An 18,389-nucleotide genomic window follows, 5' to 3' on the forward strand; every position below is an offset into this window, starting at 1 on the left:
TCGTCAGAGTGGGATGTGTCAGACCCTACCCACTGATGCTGCATACAATTTCACCTGCATACAACCCAGCATCAGTGGGTAGGGTCTGACATATCCCACTCTGACGAGTCTAGTATCAGACCTAAGACGAAATGCTGGTTAATAGAGCAAACGCCTGAAAAGCCATACATCTAATTTTTGATCTGATTTTTTATATGCTCTATTGGTGGAAAAATATCTAATTCCCTCCATGGGAATTTAGAATTTCCATACGTGGATATCCCCTGGAGACAGGGTACGAAATCAAATTGATTTTATCCTGATCAGAAGTCGTTGGAAGTCATTTGTTTTAAACAGCAGAAGTTACCCTGGTGCTGAATGTGGTTCAGACCATATCCTCGTCATCATGAGAATGCGACTAAAACTCAAAACCACAACAAAGGTACGGGAAATGAAATTTGATGACAGAGCTCTATGTAGCTTCGGCGAGGCTATTCGTCCCAAACTACAGTCATTAGGAATAAATCCCACTGACACTGCAGATTTGGTATGGAACAACTTGAAGACTGCTGTGAGTAGTGGAAGCAAGGAAATACACAGGCAAAATTCATTTCCTAGGAAGCCATGGTTAAGCGCCGAAACTTTGAGCCTAATAGAGGAAAGGAAACAGCTAAAAAGAAACAATTATGAAACTGATGAATATTTAAAAATGCACGCATCACTATCTCGGAAAATTCAAAAACAGTGCAGACTTGATAACGCAAACCAAATTCATGAAATCTGTGAAGAGATTGAACTGCATAAACAGCACTGTCAACCTAGTGATCTCTTTATGAAGGTAAAGAAAATTACCCACGACTTCAATCCCTGTTCATGGGTTGTGGAAGATGAAGATGGTGCCCTCATTGGAAACAACTGGCCATTGAAAGGTGGAAAAGATACTGTGAAAAATCTATATGCAGATGCGACCACCAGGAATGTTTGCAAAACGTACAGCCCTAATCAATCTAACTCTGAACCAGAGCCTTCAATATTGAGGAGTGAAGTAGAAGATGCAATTAAACACCTGAAGAATCATAAAGCACCAGGAAGTGATGGCATCACTGGGGAAATGATTAAGGAAATGGGAGAAGAAGGGGTACGTTTAATGCACTTCATCTGTAACAAGATATGGGACAGTGGTGTATGGCCACAAGACTGGCTCATTTCCATCTTCATTCAACTTCACAAAAAAGGATCAACAAGGAACTGCAGGAATTATCGAACCATCTCACTAATATCACATGCAAGTAAAATATTACTACTGAACGTTTGAAACCTTACATTAGATATCAGTTCCCATCAGAACAGGCTGGCTTTGTCAAGGGAAGAGGAACTAGAACAGATTCAAAATATACATCAGTTTGTTGAAAAGGCACATGAATTCAACATTCCTTTGTTTCTGTGCTTCATTGACTACCAAAAGGCCTTCAATTGTGTTTTGTGGCTGAAGTTGTGGTGTGTTCTAGAGGAAATGGGAATTCCATCTCATCTCATTTCACTTATAAAAGGCTTATACGATAACAACTTGGCCAAAGTCAGAGTTGATGGTGATCTATCGTCAAGTTTCAAAGTCTCTATAAAGGTGTGAGACAAGGATACATCTTATCACCTCAATTGTTTAACATCTGGTGATGATATATATCATGAGACATGCCCTCAACAGTTGGGAAGGAGGATTTTCGATTGGTGGGAAGAGAATTAATAACCTCCGTTTTGCAGACGACACCACACTTGTAGACAACAGTGTACAGGAGCTTGTCGAGATAATGGATCGTGTACAACAGGAAAGTCACAAACTTGGCATGGAAATTAATTGGAACAAGACAAAACTAATGATTGTCAACAAAGGTGCAGAGATTCAGCTGCCACAACACCTTAACAATCTCCAAAGAGTCTGTCAGTTTCCTTATCTTGGTTCAATAATCGAGGATAAAAGTAGCTGCAAAAAAGGAAATCAAACGTCGCATCATTCTAGGACGTACAGCTATGGCAAAATTAAGGAAGATCTGGCAAGATAGAATAATATCTATGAATACAAAGAAAAGATTAGTCCATTCGCTTGTGTTCTCAATCTTCCTGTATGTATGCGAAACTTGGACCATAAAAGCTAAAGACAGGAACCGAATCAACGCCTTTGAAATGTGGTGTTGGAGAAGGATGTTGCGAATACCGTGGACAGCCAGACAAACAAATGATTGTCATCCGGGAAATTGAAATACAAGCAAGTTTATACCAAGTTGTGTACCAGAGAATCCTGCAATTCTTTGGTCACATATTGAGAAGAAAGGATGACAACCTGGAAAAATTAATTGTCCAAGGAAAAGTTTCTGGTACGAGGGCGGGTCGCAAAAAGATGGGTTGATCAAGTAAGAGAGATCATGGGCTTACCATGGAGAGTTACTGTCTGGAAAACTCAAGTACATACAGAATGGTATCAACTTATAAAAGAAACAACTAAGTCCTTGGGTCACGATACTCAGACATGAGTGGAACGACTGGAGAGAGAGATTATTATTGTATTATTATTATTATTATTATTATTATTATTATTATTATTATTATATTTACATGACGAAAATGCCCAAACAGAGTACCTGTATTTTTATTATTCTGCTTTCTCCTTATCTTTTTTATGTCACCCACATTTATCGTTTTCCCAAATCCATAGTCATTTTCCTCCTCCTCCTTGAAAAACGATGCATCAAGGTTTTACATATATGCAGAACAATCATAATCATAAAATACATTTTATTTCAGAAATATCCAGAACCATCCATTATAGGATATGGATCCAGAAATGTACATACCTAATTCCATAATCTCATCATGTACGGTTCATTTACAAATTAAAGCTATTTACTTCCCTGCAATCATAATAATAAAGTTGATATACATTCTTGGGGAGGAGGGAAAAAAAATGCACACCAAGAAAAGGTGGTTGTTTTACTTCAAAACTCAGCATTAACACTAAACATCTCCAGCAGACAATTAATAGTGCAGTGATGTGAAGATGAACCGACTTGCTACCACAAACAGTGAACATGCTGCCACCTGCGGACTATATAAAAGCTCACAAAGGATACTCATACGTACCCAAAGCTACTTCTTGTTGTAGAAAGCTAGTGCCCCTACAATGCAACTGAAGATATTTAACCCAGTTACTAGAGTTCAAGAGGAGGAGCATTACTGGAATGCACGAGGGTGGATGGTCATATTGACGAATCACCCATCACCTAAGTAGTTTTGACCAAAATGTTTAGGTGTGCTGGGACCAGTGGATGTGGCAAGGGCACACACACAAGGCAACTGGGTTCAGGAAACCTTCAACCAACCACCAGGAGACATCCTCCAATAAGCTCATGCAGATCAAACTGCTATGGTTCTGCTATCCAAGCAAATGTAGCACCATCGTTACAGGCCTGTGTCTGCCAGAACCATTTCCAAGTGTTTCGTTGAAGGATATTTAGTCTAACAATGTCCATTACATGCCCTGCCATTGACAAATACCCACCTACCCACCGACAGTCTTCTCTTTTTACAGTGGTGTCGTGAACGACAAACATGGACAGCAATAAACTGGAACCAAGTTGACTTTAGTGATGAATCCAGGTTCTTTTTTAATACTGACATCAGCTATGTTCTTGTCTAGAGATGTGGTAAATGCCTCAATCTTACCTTTGCTGTGGTACGATGTACCGCCCCCATTGCTGGAGTACTGGTCTGGGAGCTGTCGCATATGACAGTTGGTAACCCCGAGTAGTGATATGAGGGACATTGATAACACAATGGTACATGCAGGACATCCAGCAGTTTCGTGTGCTGCCCTTCATGGCAGGGCTTCCAATAGGCATTTTCCAGCAGAATAATGCTAGGATGGCACAGCAAGGGTATTAGAGAAATGCCTCCTCAAAACCAGCACACTTCCATGGCCTGCCCAAATGTCAGATTTATCATCCTTCAAACATGTCTCGTGCATATGGCCCTGAGGTTCACTCAGCTTACACCAAAAATGATTACCAGGTTAATTCCTGGGGGCAAAGGCAGCCGGGCGTAGAGCTAACCACTCTACCCCATGCCGCGGTTAACAATGGTGGAAGCCCTTACCTTCCACTCTTCCAAGGGCCTTCATGGCCTGTAAGGAGGTGTGTCTGTCAAACATGTCTGGGACCACTTGGGGCACCAAATTCTGCAGCTCAGGAGTTTACACGGTCTGGAGGATCAGCTGCAGCCAATATGGACAGATATGTCACAGGATACCAGACAAAATTTGTATGCCTCCATGCCCCCTCATATCACATCTTCCATCCAAGATAGAGGCATACCCACAGGGTACTAGAGTCTCCCTTCTAGAATTCAGCTTTCTGCCATAAACTATCCTATTGTTCTGATATTGTATGATTTACATCAACATTACAATAACCGATATCAAGTTTCATGTGATTCCAACAACTCCTGCTTGGTGCAAGATTCTCTTTTTGATGCAAAAGAGTTTTAAAAAAATACAATTTTTAAAATTTTGAAGGAAGCTTGAACAGAACCACAAAAATAGTGTTTTGACCATTTAGGATAAACATAAAAGGCAGGATTTTTTAAAATTAGCTTTATGTCACACCAACACAGGTAGGTCTTATGGTGACTATGGGATAGGAAAGGGCTAGGAGTGGGAAGGAACCGGCCGTGGCCTTAAGGTACAGCCCCAACATTTGCCTGGTGTGAAAATGGGAAACCACAAAAAAACCATCTTCAGGGCTGCTGACAGTGGATGGCTAGTTTGTTACTGGATCAGCAGCGACCTAAATTTACCAATGTAAATCAGTAGAAACATCTGTAATACAATCATCTCTACAGCTAATCAACTTAATTATTACATACCAATATATATACTGTAAAAATAAACTACTAATCCACTTTTCTCAGCAAATGTTTACCATTTCCACATCAGAACATTAAATTTATCTTGGTCACTGAACTACTGCTGAATCAGAACTGTAACTCAACAAATCTAAATCAGAAGTAAGAACAAAGGTAAAAAGGTATGAATTATGAAAATATTTTGCAATACATTCCACAAAATTATAATATCCACTACAAATCAACATTTTAAAAACTTCTGAATTTTTTAAGAAAAACAACAGCAACCTTATTTCACAATAGGACATAGTAATCTAAACCACTTACCCCCCTTCTTCACCATCTGTTCCACCAGTATAATCTGTGTAGATATCAACAGATTCACAAAGAGCCCTTTCCATTACACGAGCAGCTCTATCAAAGAACCGTTGGAAGTCCTCTGTAAGAATTATCATCTGCTTCTCTTCCTCCGAGAGCTCCCTAACTGGAAGAAGAAAAACTTCATCATTACAGACTGCAGCTTTAAAGAATCAGAGGGAAAGAAACTGGTATTTTTAATGGTATCTGCCCCATTTGACACAGAAAAGTTTTAAAATGTATAGTTTATGACAGAAGAAAAGATTCACTATGAAGGAAGAACAATATAAAGTTACTGAAAATAATTTAAGATTCAGAGCAACCATGTGACCATGCCGTGGTGGGGAGGCTTGCACGTTCCAATGAAGCAGATAGCCGAGCTGCAGGTGCAACCATATCGGATGGCTATCTGTCGAGAGGCCACACTAATGAATGGTTCATCGAAACAGGGGTAGCGGCCTTTCGAAAGTTGCAAGGGTGGCAATCTAGATAACTGATGTGGGCTTGTAATAATACCTGTACTTAACATGGCTTAGCTGTGTTGATACTGCTACACAGCTGAAAGCAACGGGAAATTACAACCATAACTAACTCCCGAGGGCATGCAGCTCTTTCCGTATGAGTAATGCACTGATGATTGCTTACTCCCAGGTAAAATATTCCAAAGGTAAAATAGTCCCTCATTCGGATGCCAGGTGGGGACTACACAAAAGAGGTAAATTATCAGGAAGAAGCATCTCTCCATGCCACCCCTACCTTGTACTATCCTTTTTATTTCTATGTAATTACTACATCCCAGTTTTTCTCTAATGTGTTTGTCATAATCATACCTTGGTCTACCCCTGCCGTTTTTACTGCCTACACTTCCCTCAAAATCTAACTGAACGAGCCCTGGGTGTCTTAAGGTGTGTCCTATCATTCTCTTTCTTCCTGTGGTCAAATTTTGCCAAATTGATCCCCTCTCACCAATTTGATTCAGTATCCATTCGTGATTCGATCTACGTATCTCACCTTAGCATTCTTCTGTAACACCACATTTCAAAAGCTTCTATTCTCTTTCTGAGCTAGTTATCATCTGTTTCACTTCCATACAATGCCACACTCCAGACGAGTCTTCAAAAAAGTCTTTCTAATTCGTATATCAATGTTTGAATTGAGCACATTTCTTTTCTTAAGAAAGGCTTTCCTTGCTTTTCCTAGTTTGCATTTTTTTTTACAAGTTGTTTTATGTCACACCAACACAGATAGGTCTTATGGCGACGATGGGATAGGAAAGGGCTAGGAGTGGGAAGGAACAGCCATGGTCTTAACGAAGGGCATTCGCCTGGTGTAAAAATGGGAAACCACTGAAAACCATCTTCCGGGCTGCTGACATTGGGGTTTGAACCCACTATCTCCCGAATACTGGATACTAGCCGCACTTAAGTGACTGCAGCTATCGAGCTCGACGTGTTTGCATTTTACATCGTACTTATTTCTGCCATCATTAGTTATTCTGCTGCTTAAGTAACAATATTCATCTACTTCCTTTTCTCTTCCTAATCTAATATTTGCCACATCACCTGAATTCATCAGACTGCACTCCACTACTTTTGTTTTGGATTTATCTATTTATTTTTATCTTTTACTCTTTCTCCAAGACTGTGTCATACCATTCAGCAATTTCTCCCGATCTGTACGTCAATATTTTTTTTTAAATCTTTCTCAGATAAAATCCTGACACTATCATTCCATAGCCACGTATCTTTATTGATCCATCGTTATTCCAAGAATGGCACATGCTCCTCCATGAGCAACCACTTTCGGTTTTATCCAGCTGCCTTTGACTACGGTAATGGACAGCAGTCTTATCTGTGCTACATCACCTTCTGTCACTCTGAAGTGTCACCATCTGATTCGTGTTATTTGCACTGGCTTAGTGTGGCTACAGTACATGGTTAAACGTGAATGACTAAATCATATGTTTCTGTGTAATCAAAGATAACTGACCAACATTATTCTATTCTCCATGTGTGTGTCTGCTGAGGGCTGCATAGCAAGCAACTGTTAAAATAGTTGGCAACGATGGAGGCATTCTTTAAGAAGAAGAATTTTCTTTGAACATCTCTTTGACTGAAGTACATTTTAATGGACCCCAGAACACAGGATTTTGCCCCATTAAAGGTGTTTTTAGAATGTCAGAAAATCTACTGGCATGGATGTCTTTCATTTAAACACCCTTAAATGATGATCAGCTATGAAAGAAATTTTGTTTCTAACCTTGAGTATAAAAGGTGTGCATCTAACCAATTATGCTACACACTAGTCACTTTGTATCGCATCCAATGCGACCCCCAAAAAACTGCTGCAATGAGGAAAGTAACAAGGAAGTGATTTTTCACACTGCTAAGGTTAGCATCACAGTAACAGAATACCCACAATAGAGCACAACATCAAGTTACCTTCGTTAATTATGGGAAATGCATACCTGAAAATTCTATTATTTCCCAGGTTTAAACACAGGCTTAAATTTCAGGATCTCATATATTCCATCTCTTACCAAATTTATTTTAGAAAAGATGTTAATAGAAAATAGAAAAGATGATTAAGGTTTGGAAGTAACTAACCTTGTTTAGTCTGTGGAGCAGTAGCCTGTTGTTGTTCCACTGAAGTGACAGCTGGTTGTACCTCCTTCACCTGGGGCAGTCCATGAGGCAGGATTCCAGGTGGCAGCTTGCTCTGGAACATTCCTCCACCGTCCAGATGGGGCAGCGAACTCTCCTCGTCCTCCGCTTGTCCATCATCATATGTCAGAACTGTGGTGAATAAGTTGGCCCTACTCTACCCCAAGTACTCATCCCCACACTGAACCTTTCATCTTATTCAACAGGATTTCATCAACTCATTACTTTGCTCTAAAATGGCCTACTCTTGTATACTTATTCATGTTCAGCACACAATAAAAAATGTGATTGAAAATGGTGCAATAGTTAAAACATTTAAAACCATTGAGGGTAAATATTTTAAACATCCTACTCTTACTGGGAGTGCCGATATCAGAACAAAGTAAGAGTTAACAAAAAAAAAAAAAATGTACAGCAGTAAAAAGGCAAAAGAGGAACTTGTGACAAGTAAATAAATTGGGACCTGGGAGGGACATGAACAATTTTTTAACTACATCTGCTCATTCACTCCCTCACTCACTCATTATATATTAAAATATACAGGAAGTCCTTAGCGCATTCTTAGATAATGAAAGACACTTAAAAAACTTTGAAAATGAATCAGATTAATCTAACACTTCTAGAAACTTTAGTGAGAACCGTGAAGCTAAAATCATTTATAACAGCATATTTATCCCTCCAGAACTTCCTTCATTTTAGTAGAAAGCTATGTGGACACCTTACCTAGTTATCTCCTTCCACCTTTTTAATCTGATCTATGAAGAGTGAACTTTCAAATTCTGCAAACCCCATTCCTACTTCAAAATTTTGAATAACTTTGTACACAGTTTTATACAATAACAGCCAGCCAATCTGGCCGTATAACTCAAAATGCCACACGGCAAGACAGTTACATAATACAGAAACAAGCTTATAAGAGAAAGACAATAGCAAACGTGTGAATAATCCTTATTAGAGCCTACCATGAAGTAGTTTGTTTTGACTAATGAATTCTTTAGTTTTGGAATTATAATCAGATCAATTCAGGTTGACTGACCAGTACGTACTGAACTGTACTGGTACCGGCCTTCTATACAACACCAATTGTACCTTACAAATCCATTAAAATACCTGAAGTTTAATAGCAATTTTCATTCAGCTGTAAAAATGAATCTTCATCTGATATACAATCTATTTAAATGGTACAATTTCTGCAAACCACACTAAAACAAGTGTTTACAGCAAAGAGCAATAGTTTTCCGTAAAACACAGTTTAAAATTGACATCGCAAGATATTCCTAACCCTTACTATAAGCAACTGTATGTTCTATTACATTAACTACAATGTTGGTGAACCTTTTTAGCAGTTCAGTAAATTGCGATTAACAGCTCAGTGTACTAAACGCATCTCAAACCAGAGCAAAACTACTTGCCCAGAAGTACTGTTATTACACAAATGTACTGTGGTTACCAACATAAACCCTAAAAATTTGTGGAATTTTATTGCAATTTATAGCAGTAACCTCACGCAATGAAGTTAGGTCTCCTCACCAAGTGTCTAAACTACAGGGATTATAATGTAAATCTGTAAAAATACTTGGGGAACATTGAACACAAAAGATCATCTTACCAATCACTAATCAATATATAATCATCATGCATTCAAGACTGTCACCCAGGTGGCAGATTCTATATCAATTGTTTAACTAGGCTTTTCTTAAATGATTTCAAAGAACTTAAAAATGTCCCCTCAATAAATTATTCCATTCCCTAAATCTTCTTCCTATAAATTAATTCTTTCCAATGTAATCAAAATAGGCTTATCATTATGGTATCAATAGGAAAATGCAACAGCCAAACATACTTCTTTTGTAGAATAACCTTAAAAACATCACATAAATTAAGTCCTTCATCCACTGAACAGTTTAAGGAGATAACACACCTACATTGAAGACAAAGAACTTTAATAATGAGATTTCTTATAATATGAATTCGATGAAGAGGAGGGGCAGAACTATCTAGAAAGTAAACAGAAGTGATACTTAATGCCAAAGAACAACAATTATACTGAACATAATGGATAAAATTCCTTGTATTTCTTGAATTTAACTGTTGATGAGTCATCAGTCCATAGACTGGTTTGATGCAGCTATGAATTTAACTATGGTGATTAATTTAGCAGGTGAGGTTTTGTTTCTTGCACAACAAGGAGTATTCCTGTTACAACATACCAAAAATAATTAGTCAAACTCTACCATCTCTCTTTCTCTCTCTCTCTTGACGACCTGCTGTATGATAAACATTATCTTTTATTATATACCTACTCAATTAGACAGGATTTTTTTTCCAAAGCTTTAAATATCAACATGCTTAATTATATTCTGATTACATTAAGAAGCTCAAGTTATTTCTTGTTATTTCAAGAAAGAGACAGTCATTAGCTCTGTATTCATTGTGCATATAAAAACTATGTTTGTGCTACCATCCATCTTTCAGGATGATTCATAGGCTGATTGGCGTTAGAGGGTGAGTGGAGTGTAGTCTCTTAAAGTTCTCATGGATCATGGCCAAATCATGCAACTTTCAATAGCAAGTTCTCATATATGTGATGTAAGAAAAAGAGCAAGTATTCAAAACATTTTTCCATGCAAGGAACAAGAATGATTAAATCAAGACCAGGGCAAGTTTATTTGAACAGAAAGTCAGCAATATATATGCCAACTTGGATGATGAATGTTCATTGTTAGAAGCGGACACTAAGATACACACCAATTACTGAATACTAGTTACTGCAAATGTATAGGGTAAGTATTATCTGTCCAATAACCTGTATTTTGTGCTACATGCTGACGAGTCATTACATTATGACCACACTGGCCTGGGAACATTTACTGCGCCTGGAACGTGGATATACATGTGACAAGTTGATAGTATGGTGGGTATATGTGTGTGTATACACTGTTAACCGTATCTTGGGCATCAGAATAGAAAAAGTGGGTGATCTTTCTGAATTTGATGGAGGTCAAATTGTAATGGCACAGCACCTTGGTACCAGCATCTCTGAAACAGCACAGCTTATTGCCTGCTGTCATGTCATTGCTGTGAGCATATATCAAGTGTGGTGTAACAGTGGGCAAAGAATATCATCCAGCAGGGGATCTTTAATGACAAAGGCCAGCGAAGGCTACTGTCCATTGTTCGAAGCGACTGCAGTGCCACAGTTCAAATCACCCAGAAGTACAACACTAGTGACCAGAGCAATGCTTCACAGCACACGGTTCAGCAAACACTGCTCCATATTGGAGTGAAGAGTCAAAGACCCAATCATACTCCAATTATGACCACATTCCACTGACAGCAGTGCATGAGAGAGATATAAAATCATCAACACTGGACTGTGGATGATTGGGAAAAGGTCGCCTCGTCTGATGAATCCAGATTCTTGTTCATCACATCGACGGCCAAGCGTGTGTACGTTGATTATTGGAGACTACAGCAACTGGTTGCACTGCTGGGCAGAGGAAGACCAGTGGAGTAGGTGCAATGGTCTGAGTGATGTATTCATGGGACACTCTGGAGCCCAGTATTCTGGTACACCAATCTCCGACAGCTATCCGGTACCTGGACTTATGAACAAAGTTCATCTATTTATGTCAACAGTGACTGCCGTTACGTACAGGACAATGCACCATGCCACTTTGCCAGATCATAAAGGACTGGTTTGAAAAACATTACAGTGAATGTGCTTTAATGCCATGGCCTTCAAATAACCCAGATATGAATCCAATTTAAATTTGTAGTTCAACTTGAAGGTTCATGCTACATCAACACAGCTCCGCAGTGCACATCAACTGGAGGACCTGTTGTCATGCTAGTGGTATGAGATACTCCAGGATACCTTTTGCCTCCTCAGAGAATCGATGCTTCACCAAGTGGTCACAGTTCTGCAGGCTAGATCATATTAAAAAGTTGATCATAATATAATGATTCATCAGTGTATGTAAATAAAGCTATTTAGAAAGATGTTCCAGGATTTGAAATAAAACATGATAGCATTTATCAGGTAAGTATTTGGAGAGAAGGTAACCACATTCACGGCAGCCACACCAAGTCACTACAGCCATGATCAAGCAATTTGATCTATGTTTTTTGAACATGCACTATTAGGGAGGTGTGAAATTTCAACTTGTACATGACAAATAAATTATAGAGATATGTACATACCTTAGCTCTGCCTACTGACCTTCTATTTATTTATTTACTTATTTATTTATTTATTTATTGCAATCATAGAACTGGCTTTTGAAAAGGTGCCATTAATGGAAAAGAGGGCTTATGAATGGAACAAAGTAGAACTTACTGCATCAATAAGCGATACCAGAATAGATGAAAAAAAGACTCTGTTAAATCCTAAGAGTACAAAGTGGCATCTGCGTGCAGGCATATACGGATAGATAACGAGTGAAAGATGTATGGAAGCAGTAATGATATTTAAGAAAAATCAAGACAAAATATAGGAAGTTCACTGATGAAAAGTTCATAGAATCACCACAAGATGGCCAAATACGGTATATATTATAAAGTTCAAAGACATCAAAACACAATATAAAGGACAAATTCACGCCTGAAGGTTGTATGATGCCCTGCAGCATCCTTAATTGTATTAATGCTAAATCATTCCTCACATCTCTATTTTAATGTTGTTATAATCTTATTTGAGTGTTTGTAGTGTTTATATGCTGGTGATGGCTCCAAGAACTGAAACATGTCCACTATTCTTTCATAAATAATATTTTCAGATTATAGTGTCGTGTATTGATCAGGTGGTTAAAATTAGGTATTTTTCAAGTACGTTTCTACTACGGTCATTTTTATGACAAACATATTTTGGCCTGGCACAAGCGATATTTAACACAGTGAAATATTCCATGGAACACCGCACAGTGAGTGGGTAGTATAACACAACACTGCAGTCGTCAGGTTGGACAATTCTGAGTAGCCTTTTGAAGCCAAAACACTTCCCATTTGACACACACTACTGATGGGTAACAAACTGAGGTACAAAAAAAGGAAAAAATGGATGAGGTAGCAAGGCAGAATCATTGCAGTTCTGTTATTTCAATCTGAGCACTATAGAGCTTAAATGAGAGTTTTTAGAATATTTCAAAGTTGTTTCAAAGTTGATAAATATGAATGTTTTCCCCTTAAAATAACTACTACAATTACCCCTAAAACATTCTTGTGTCATCCATAACGTGTCATGAGTGTCGGAAGGGCAGTGCTCAAAGAAGGTTCCAAAAACATCATGCTCAAAGCTCATAGCTGTGGTGTGTCATGTTAGGGAAACAACTGTAACAGGCTAACTATTTAGATACAAGATGACATCCCACAACTCTTTGTGAAGTGACAAAGCAGTTCCTCTTCAGCCCCTCCTTCCCCTAGAAGTGAAGATGAGGCACAGATCAAAAAATGTTTAACAATTTGAAGTATTTTTCAAATTTCATTGTTGTCAATAATATTTCAATTTTCAACAGAGCTGATTTAAACAATGCTCTCCTTTATACGACATTTATAAGGTTATCCATAATTCCCTCCAGAGTTTCAGAGCTCAAAAGCACAACAAGAAAAAATGAAGAGAATGGCTTTCAGTAGAATATGGAGAATATCTCCATTTTACTCACCTACCCTTCTGTGCTCAATATGCTCAATATACACACCCTTGGCAATGCAGTACTCTACTTCTTGCAAAGTACAACTCAGTATCTCACTCTCAATACTGTTTACTGCATGCACAATCCTTTCTCACAAATGCAACATCTCTCTCTGAATAGGAGGCGGCATGAAAATCATATCTGTGATGTAACCGCACATGAAGAAACCACATGTGGTTCAGTCAGATTATCTGGAAGACTACAAGAGAAGAGGAAAATTGTGACAAGCAAATCCAATCCAATTACCAGAACATCTGAATAGTATTACAGAAGAGCTTAATCATGCTGAAATTCTCACTCTTTCTAATTGTGATGAAAAGCCACTGTTGAAGCATATCTAGGTATGAGGTACCAGTGACAGTTGCTGTTGTGAAGAAAAAATGACAGTACACCTAAAAAAATGGCACAAAACACATTCACTCTCCAAAAAGTTTTTCCACTATTGCCTGAGGATCTTTATGTGCCCCAGATCCTTATGATGAATCCATTCACCTTCCCATATAGCTGAAACATAACCACATCATTAAAAATCAGCTTCTCATTAAATCAATCTTCTTCTAGTTGTGGATTCTCACAGCACATGATCCTAGCCAGTTTCTTTCTTGCACATCACAAAAGCAATTCGACTACTGAAATTCTGTATAACACGCAAAATTGTTTTGTCTACAGATACTCCTAGGTGATATGTTCTACATCATTCTTCGTTAAACTGTCACAGCCGGCTAACATTCAGCAAATTCCACAACAGGAAGAACTTTCAACAATGACTGCCATGTTCGTTCAGTTAAGCCTCTATCGATAAAATCTGCAATTATACACATGAAAAGAATTACAAATGAAAACTTACGACAGTTGTTCCCTTACTAATACTGTTCTCAGCCATTCTATTTTCTTCACTTATTATTTTAAGTTTCAAAAACCCTGGAGGGAATAATAAATAGCCCTGTATAATAGACAACATTCAGGGGATGAGTGAAAAATTGTTCTTTTCAGTCTCCAATAATTTATTACAGTTGAGCAATATATCTATGACAGTTGCTCTCTTATTAATACTGTTCTGAGCCATTCTATTTTCTTCATTCATTATTTTAAGTTCCAAAAACCCTGGAGGGAATAATACATAGCCTTGTGTAATAGACAACATTCAGGGGATGAGTGAAAAACTGTTCTTTTCAGTCTCCAATATATCTTTGGAGGATGACCTTTGAGATCATCATCATCATCATCATCATCATAGTCAAGGACTGCTGACTCAGAGTTCTATTTAAAAATAACTCCACATGAGGTGTCAGAGCTTGATTATAATAAGACCTTCACCAGCACAACTCCTGAAGTCTTAATGGCGTTGTGTGCCTGTGTTTTGTTTGTTCTTTTTCATTTTCTTTTCAGTGCTAGACCCCTAAGGGCTAAATACATATAAAACAAAATACTGATCAGTATTTAGGGAATTCTTGTAATTTTTTCAGAGGCGAAGACATACTTAACTGAATAATTGTTTCTGATTGCTCTACTTCAGGTTACTAATTTTAAAGCACTATTACCAAAAAGACATCATCAATGGTCAAAACCAGTCAAACATTTCAATTATGTAGTAATCAGCTTAGACTTTCAATAAATACTGCAAAGATATCTCCAACTACTTGAAAATGTACTTTCCTTGCACCCAAAAGAGTAACTGCATGAAACATATAAATGCCTACATTAACTAGCTATCCCATTTTCTAAATGAGCTAAAAATATATTTCCAATAAAATACCAAATGAAACCCACAGAAGCGAATATTATACACGAAACTCTCCACTTCCATCTAACAAAGTGGGAGTACATCACTAGACAATGTACAATATTTAACTAAAAAATAATACATAATTCCTCACAGAATTGCAGACTTCCAATTTTGTAAAATTTAGGATATACAAAAAAACCTAACAGTTTATCTTCCTGTACAGCATACATTAACTACATTCACACACACACACACACACGCACACGCACACGCACACACAGAAAGAGGTACGAGGACGGTTTGAAAAGTTCTTGGAATCACTGCTAGATGTCGGTGCTAGAGCAACGAGGTTCCCGTGCGATAATCACACATCCTTTGTGAGTGAACACGTGGCACGTCAGTGCTCTAGCTGCAGGAGTGTGGTAGTGACGACTCTTTGTCGTTGTTCCCGCGTAGTGATTTGTGACAATGGAAAAAACTGAGATTCGAGCAATGATTAAATACTTTGTAAAGAAAGGTATGAAAGCAAAGGAAATTCATGCCGACTTTCAGAACACACTGGGGGACTCTGCTCCTTCATTTTCAACTGTTGTCAAGTGGACCAGCGAGTTTAAATTTGGTCGGGAGAGCTTGAATGATGATCCGCGTAGTGGACAGCAAAAGTATTATGACCCCATAATTTATCGCAAAAATGCATAAAATGGTCATGGAGGACCGTCGACTGAAAGTGCGGGAGATTGCTGAAATTGTAGGGATGCCTTCTGAACAGGTATATTATATTTAACCGAAGAATTGGGTATGAAAAAATTATCCAAAAGATGGGTGCCGCGGCTCTTGACATTGGACAATAAACGCACCAGATTGGAAATGTCCGAACAGTCTGGCCCGTTTTCAGTGCAACCAACAAGATTTTTTGCGCCGGTTTGTGACTACAGATGAAACTTGGGTCCACTACTATACCCTAGAGACAAAACAGCAATCAAAGCAGTGGAAACATGCTGATTCACCACCACCAAAGAAAGCAAAGGCAGTGCGTTCGACCGGAAAGGTCATGGCCTCAGTTTTCTGGGATGCAAAAGGCATTCTACTGATAGGTTATCTTCCTACTGGCCAAACAATTACGGGGCAATACTATGCAAACCTCCTAGACCAACTACAGGAAAAGATACGCGAAACAAGGCCTGGTTTGGCAAGGAAAAAGGTCATCTTTCATTAGGACAACGCTCCGCCGCACACAAGTGTTATTGCCATGGCAAAACTTCATGAACTGGGGCACGAATTGTTGCCACATCCACCTTATTCACCTGATTTGGCACCATCAGACTCGTCTATTCCCTAAGCTGAAAATTTTCCTCGGTGGATGGAGATTTTCTACAAGGGAAGAACTGACAGCCGAATTGGAGAGGTATTTTGCAGGCCTGGAGGAATCTCATTTTCGAGATGGGATCAAGGCATTGGAACATCGCTGGACCAAATGCGTTAGTCTACAGGGAGACTATGTTGAAAAATAAAAGCAGTTCCACCGAGGTAAGATACTTAATTCTAGTACATTCCGAGAACTTTTCAAACCACCTATGTAATTCTGTCCCATTAGAATCTTTCAAACATTCAAATATTCCTTCAATGAAGAACATTCTCCCACACACACTGTATATCAGCGGAGGCAAAAAATGTAAGAGTATATATTTGCTTATTACCTTTTTCTTTAAATGTGTCAGAAAAATTCTGGTGTATATATTTTAAAAATCACACAGATGAGTAAAATATGGAATGATTTATTTATGTAGCAATAGTAATCCATCAATCTAGCTTGGTTTTGTCCCTAGGCCCAGTGTGAAAATGTGAATTCTTCTCACTTGGTAAATTAAACATTTAATTAAATACAGGCTATTTGCTTTAACTTACAAACCCAATACAAAACTCAGAGCAAGCATATGGTACTGCATGAAAAAGAAAAAATATATTCAAAGAGTGCAAAACACAGATCTGGAAAAATTAATCAATCAGCTTATCAATTTTTGCCACAAAAAATTACCTTTTTGATATCTAATATTATCCCTACCTAATTACTTCAAGCACTATTATTTAACGGTTATTTAACCATTAGGAACACAGTGGAGTGGTCGCATGTGTTAACGTGCTACGGTGCTACCGGAGCCAAGTTTCGCATTCAAGAGACCCGTGGGTTCGAAACCCTCCATCAACTGTCATGAGAATGGTTTTCTGTGGTTTCCTATTTTCACTTCCAGGCAAATGCCAGGACAGTTCCAATTCGTATGCCACAGCCAATTCCTTCCACCTTCTTACCCATTTTCATTCACTCATTTGATCTTCATTTGCTCCTCAACTGAGGTTGGTATCAGAAAAGGCATAAAAACATGCCAAATAAATTCCTTTCACCTCATCCATGAACCCATATCAAAAACTGGGACTGAGGGGTAGGCTAACACCTAACCATTAGGATAAATGCAACCATCTTTCCACTTGCGTCTAACTAACATGCTGGACAGAGTGAGATTTTGAGGGAGTTAAATATATAGCACCCAAAATATGGCCTTGACAATGTCTACAACGAAAGTTATCTAAACACTGTCTAAATATAGCCTATAAGAATATCAATATCTTTAAATTATTAAACAAAAAACACAAATTTACTTATATATTTAATTATTTCCTTCTGTATGGAAGAGATGCACATAAGGGTCTGTCCACAACTTGCCTTTCAATGGCAAAAAAAAATCTCCACTTAAAGATGTACCATGCAACTGGGCCTCAGGACTCTAAACTAACAAAATTACAACTACAGTTCTTAAAAATTTAGCTTCTTTTCATCCAATGATATACGATTTTATCTATTCAAGTTATAATGTCCACACTTTAACGCAGCTTCCCAGGACTTCTCTCTCAAACAGGGGTATGCAGCAGCATGCAAGGCATGCCCGGCCCCTTGCCCCCTCTTCATGCATCAGGACGCATGTTCGTGCATGCGTGCAGGTGCTTTCACTGACATTAACACTAAAATCAATATAAGTTCATATTGAAAGAGAAAAATGAAATAGAGGAAAAGTAAGAAAAAAGTAT

General features: G+C 38.3%; 1 protein-coding gene across 9 annotated transcripts in view; it reads right to left on the minus strand.

Moving 5' to 3' along the window:
- Positions 1 to 18,389, minus strand: part of sw (short wing) — a 207,023-nt gene that overhangs the window by 78,861 nt on the left and 109,773 nt on the right. For 8 of the 9 annotated variants that reach the window (XM_067137238.2, XM_067137237.2, XM_067137242.2 and 5 more), the window contains 2 exons: positions 7,836 to 8,024; positions 5,200 to 5,356 (listed from right to left, as the gene is read on the minus strand). In XM_067137238.2, the coding sequence (XP_066993339.1) occupies positions 5,200 to 5,356; positions 7,836 to 8,024 (346 nt within the window). The remainder of the gene's footprint in view (positions 1 to 5,199; positions 5,357 to 7,835; positions 8,025 to 18,389) is intronic. The other variant, XM_067137239.2, reaches the window with a different exon arrangement.

The sequence above is a fragment of the Anabrus simplex genome, chromosome 1, assembly GCF_040414725.1.
Source record: "Anabrus simplex isolate iqAnaSimp1 chromosome 1, ASM4041472v1, whole genome shotgun sequence".
Lineage (NCBI taxonomy): Eukaryota > Metazoa > Arthropoda > Insecta > Orthoptera > Tettigoniidae > Anabrus > Anabrus simplex.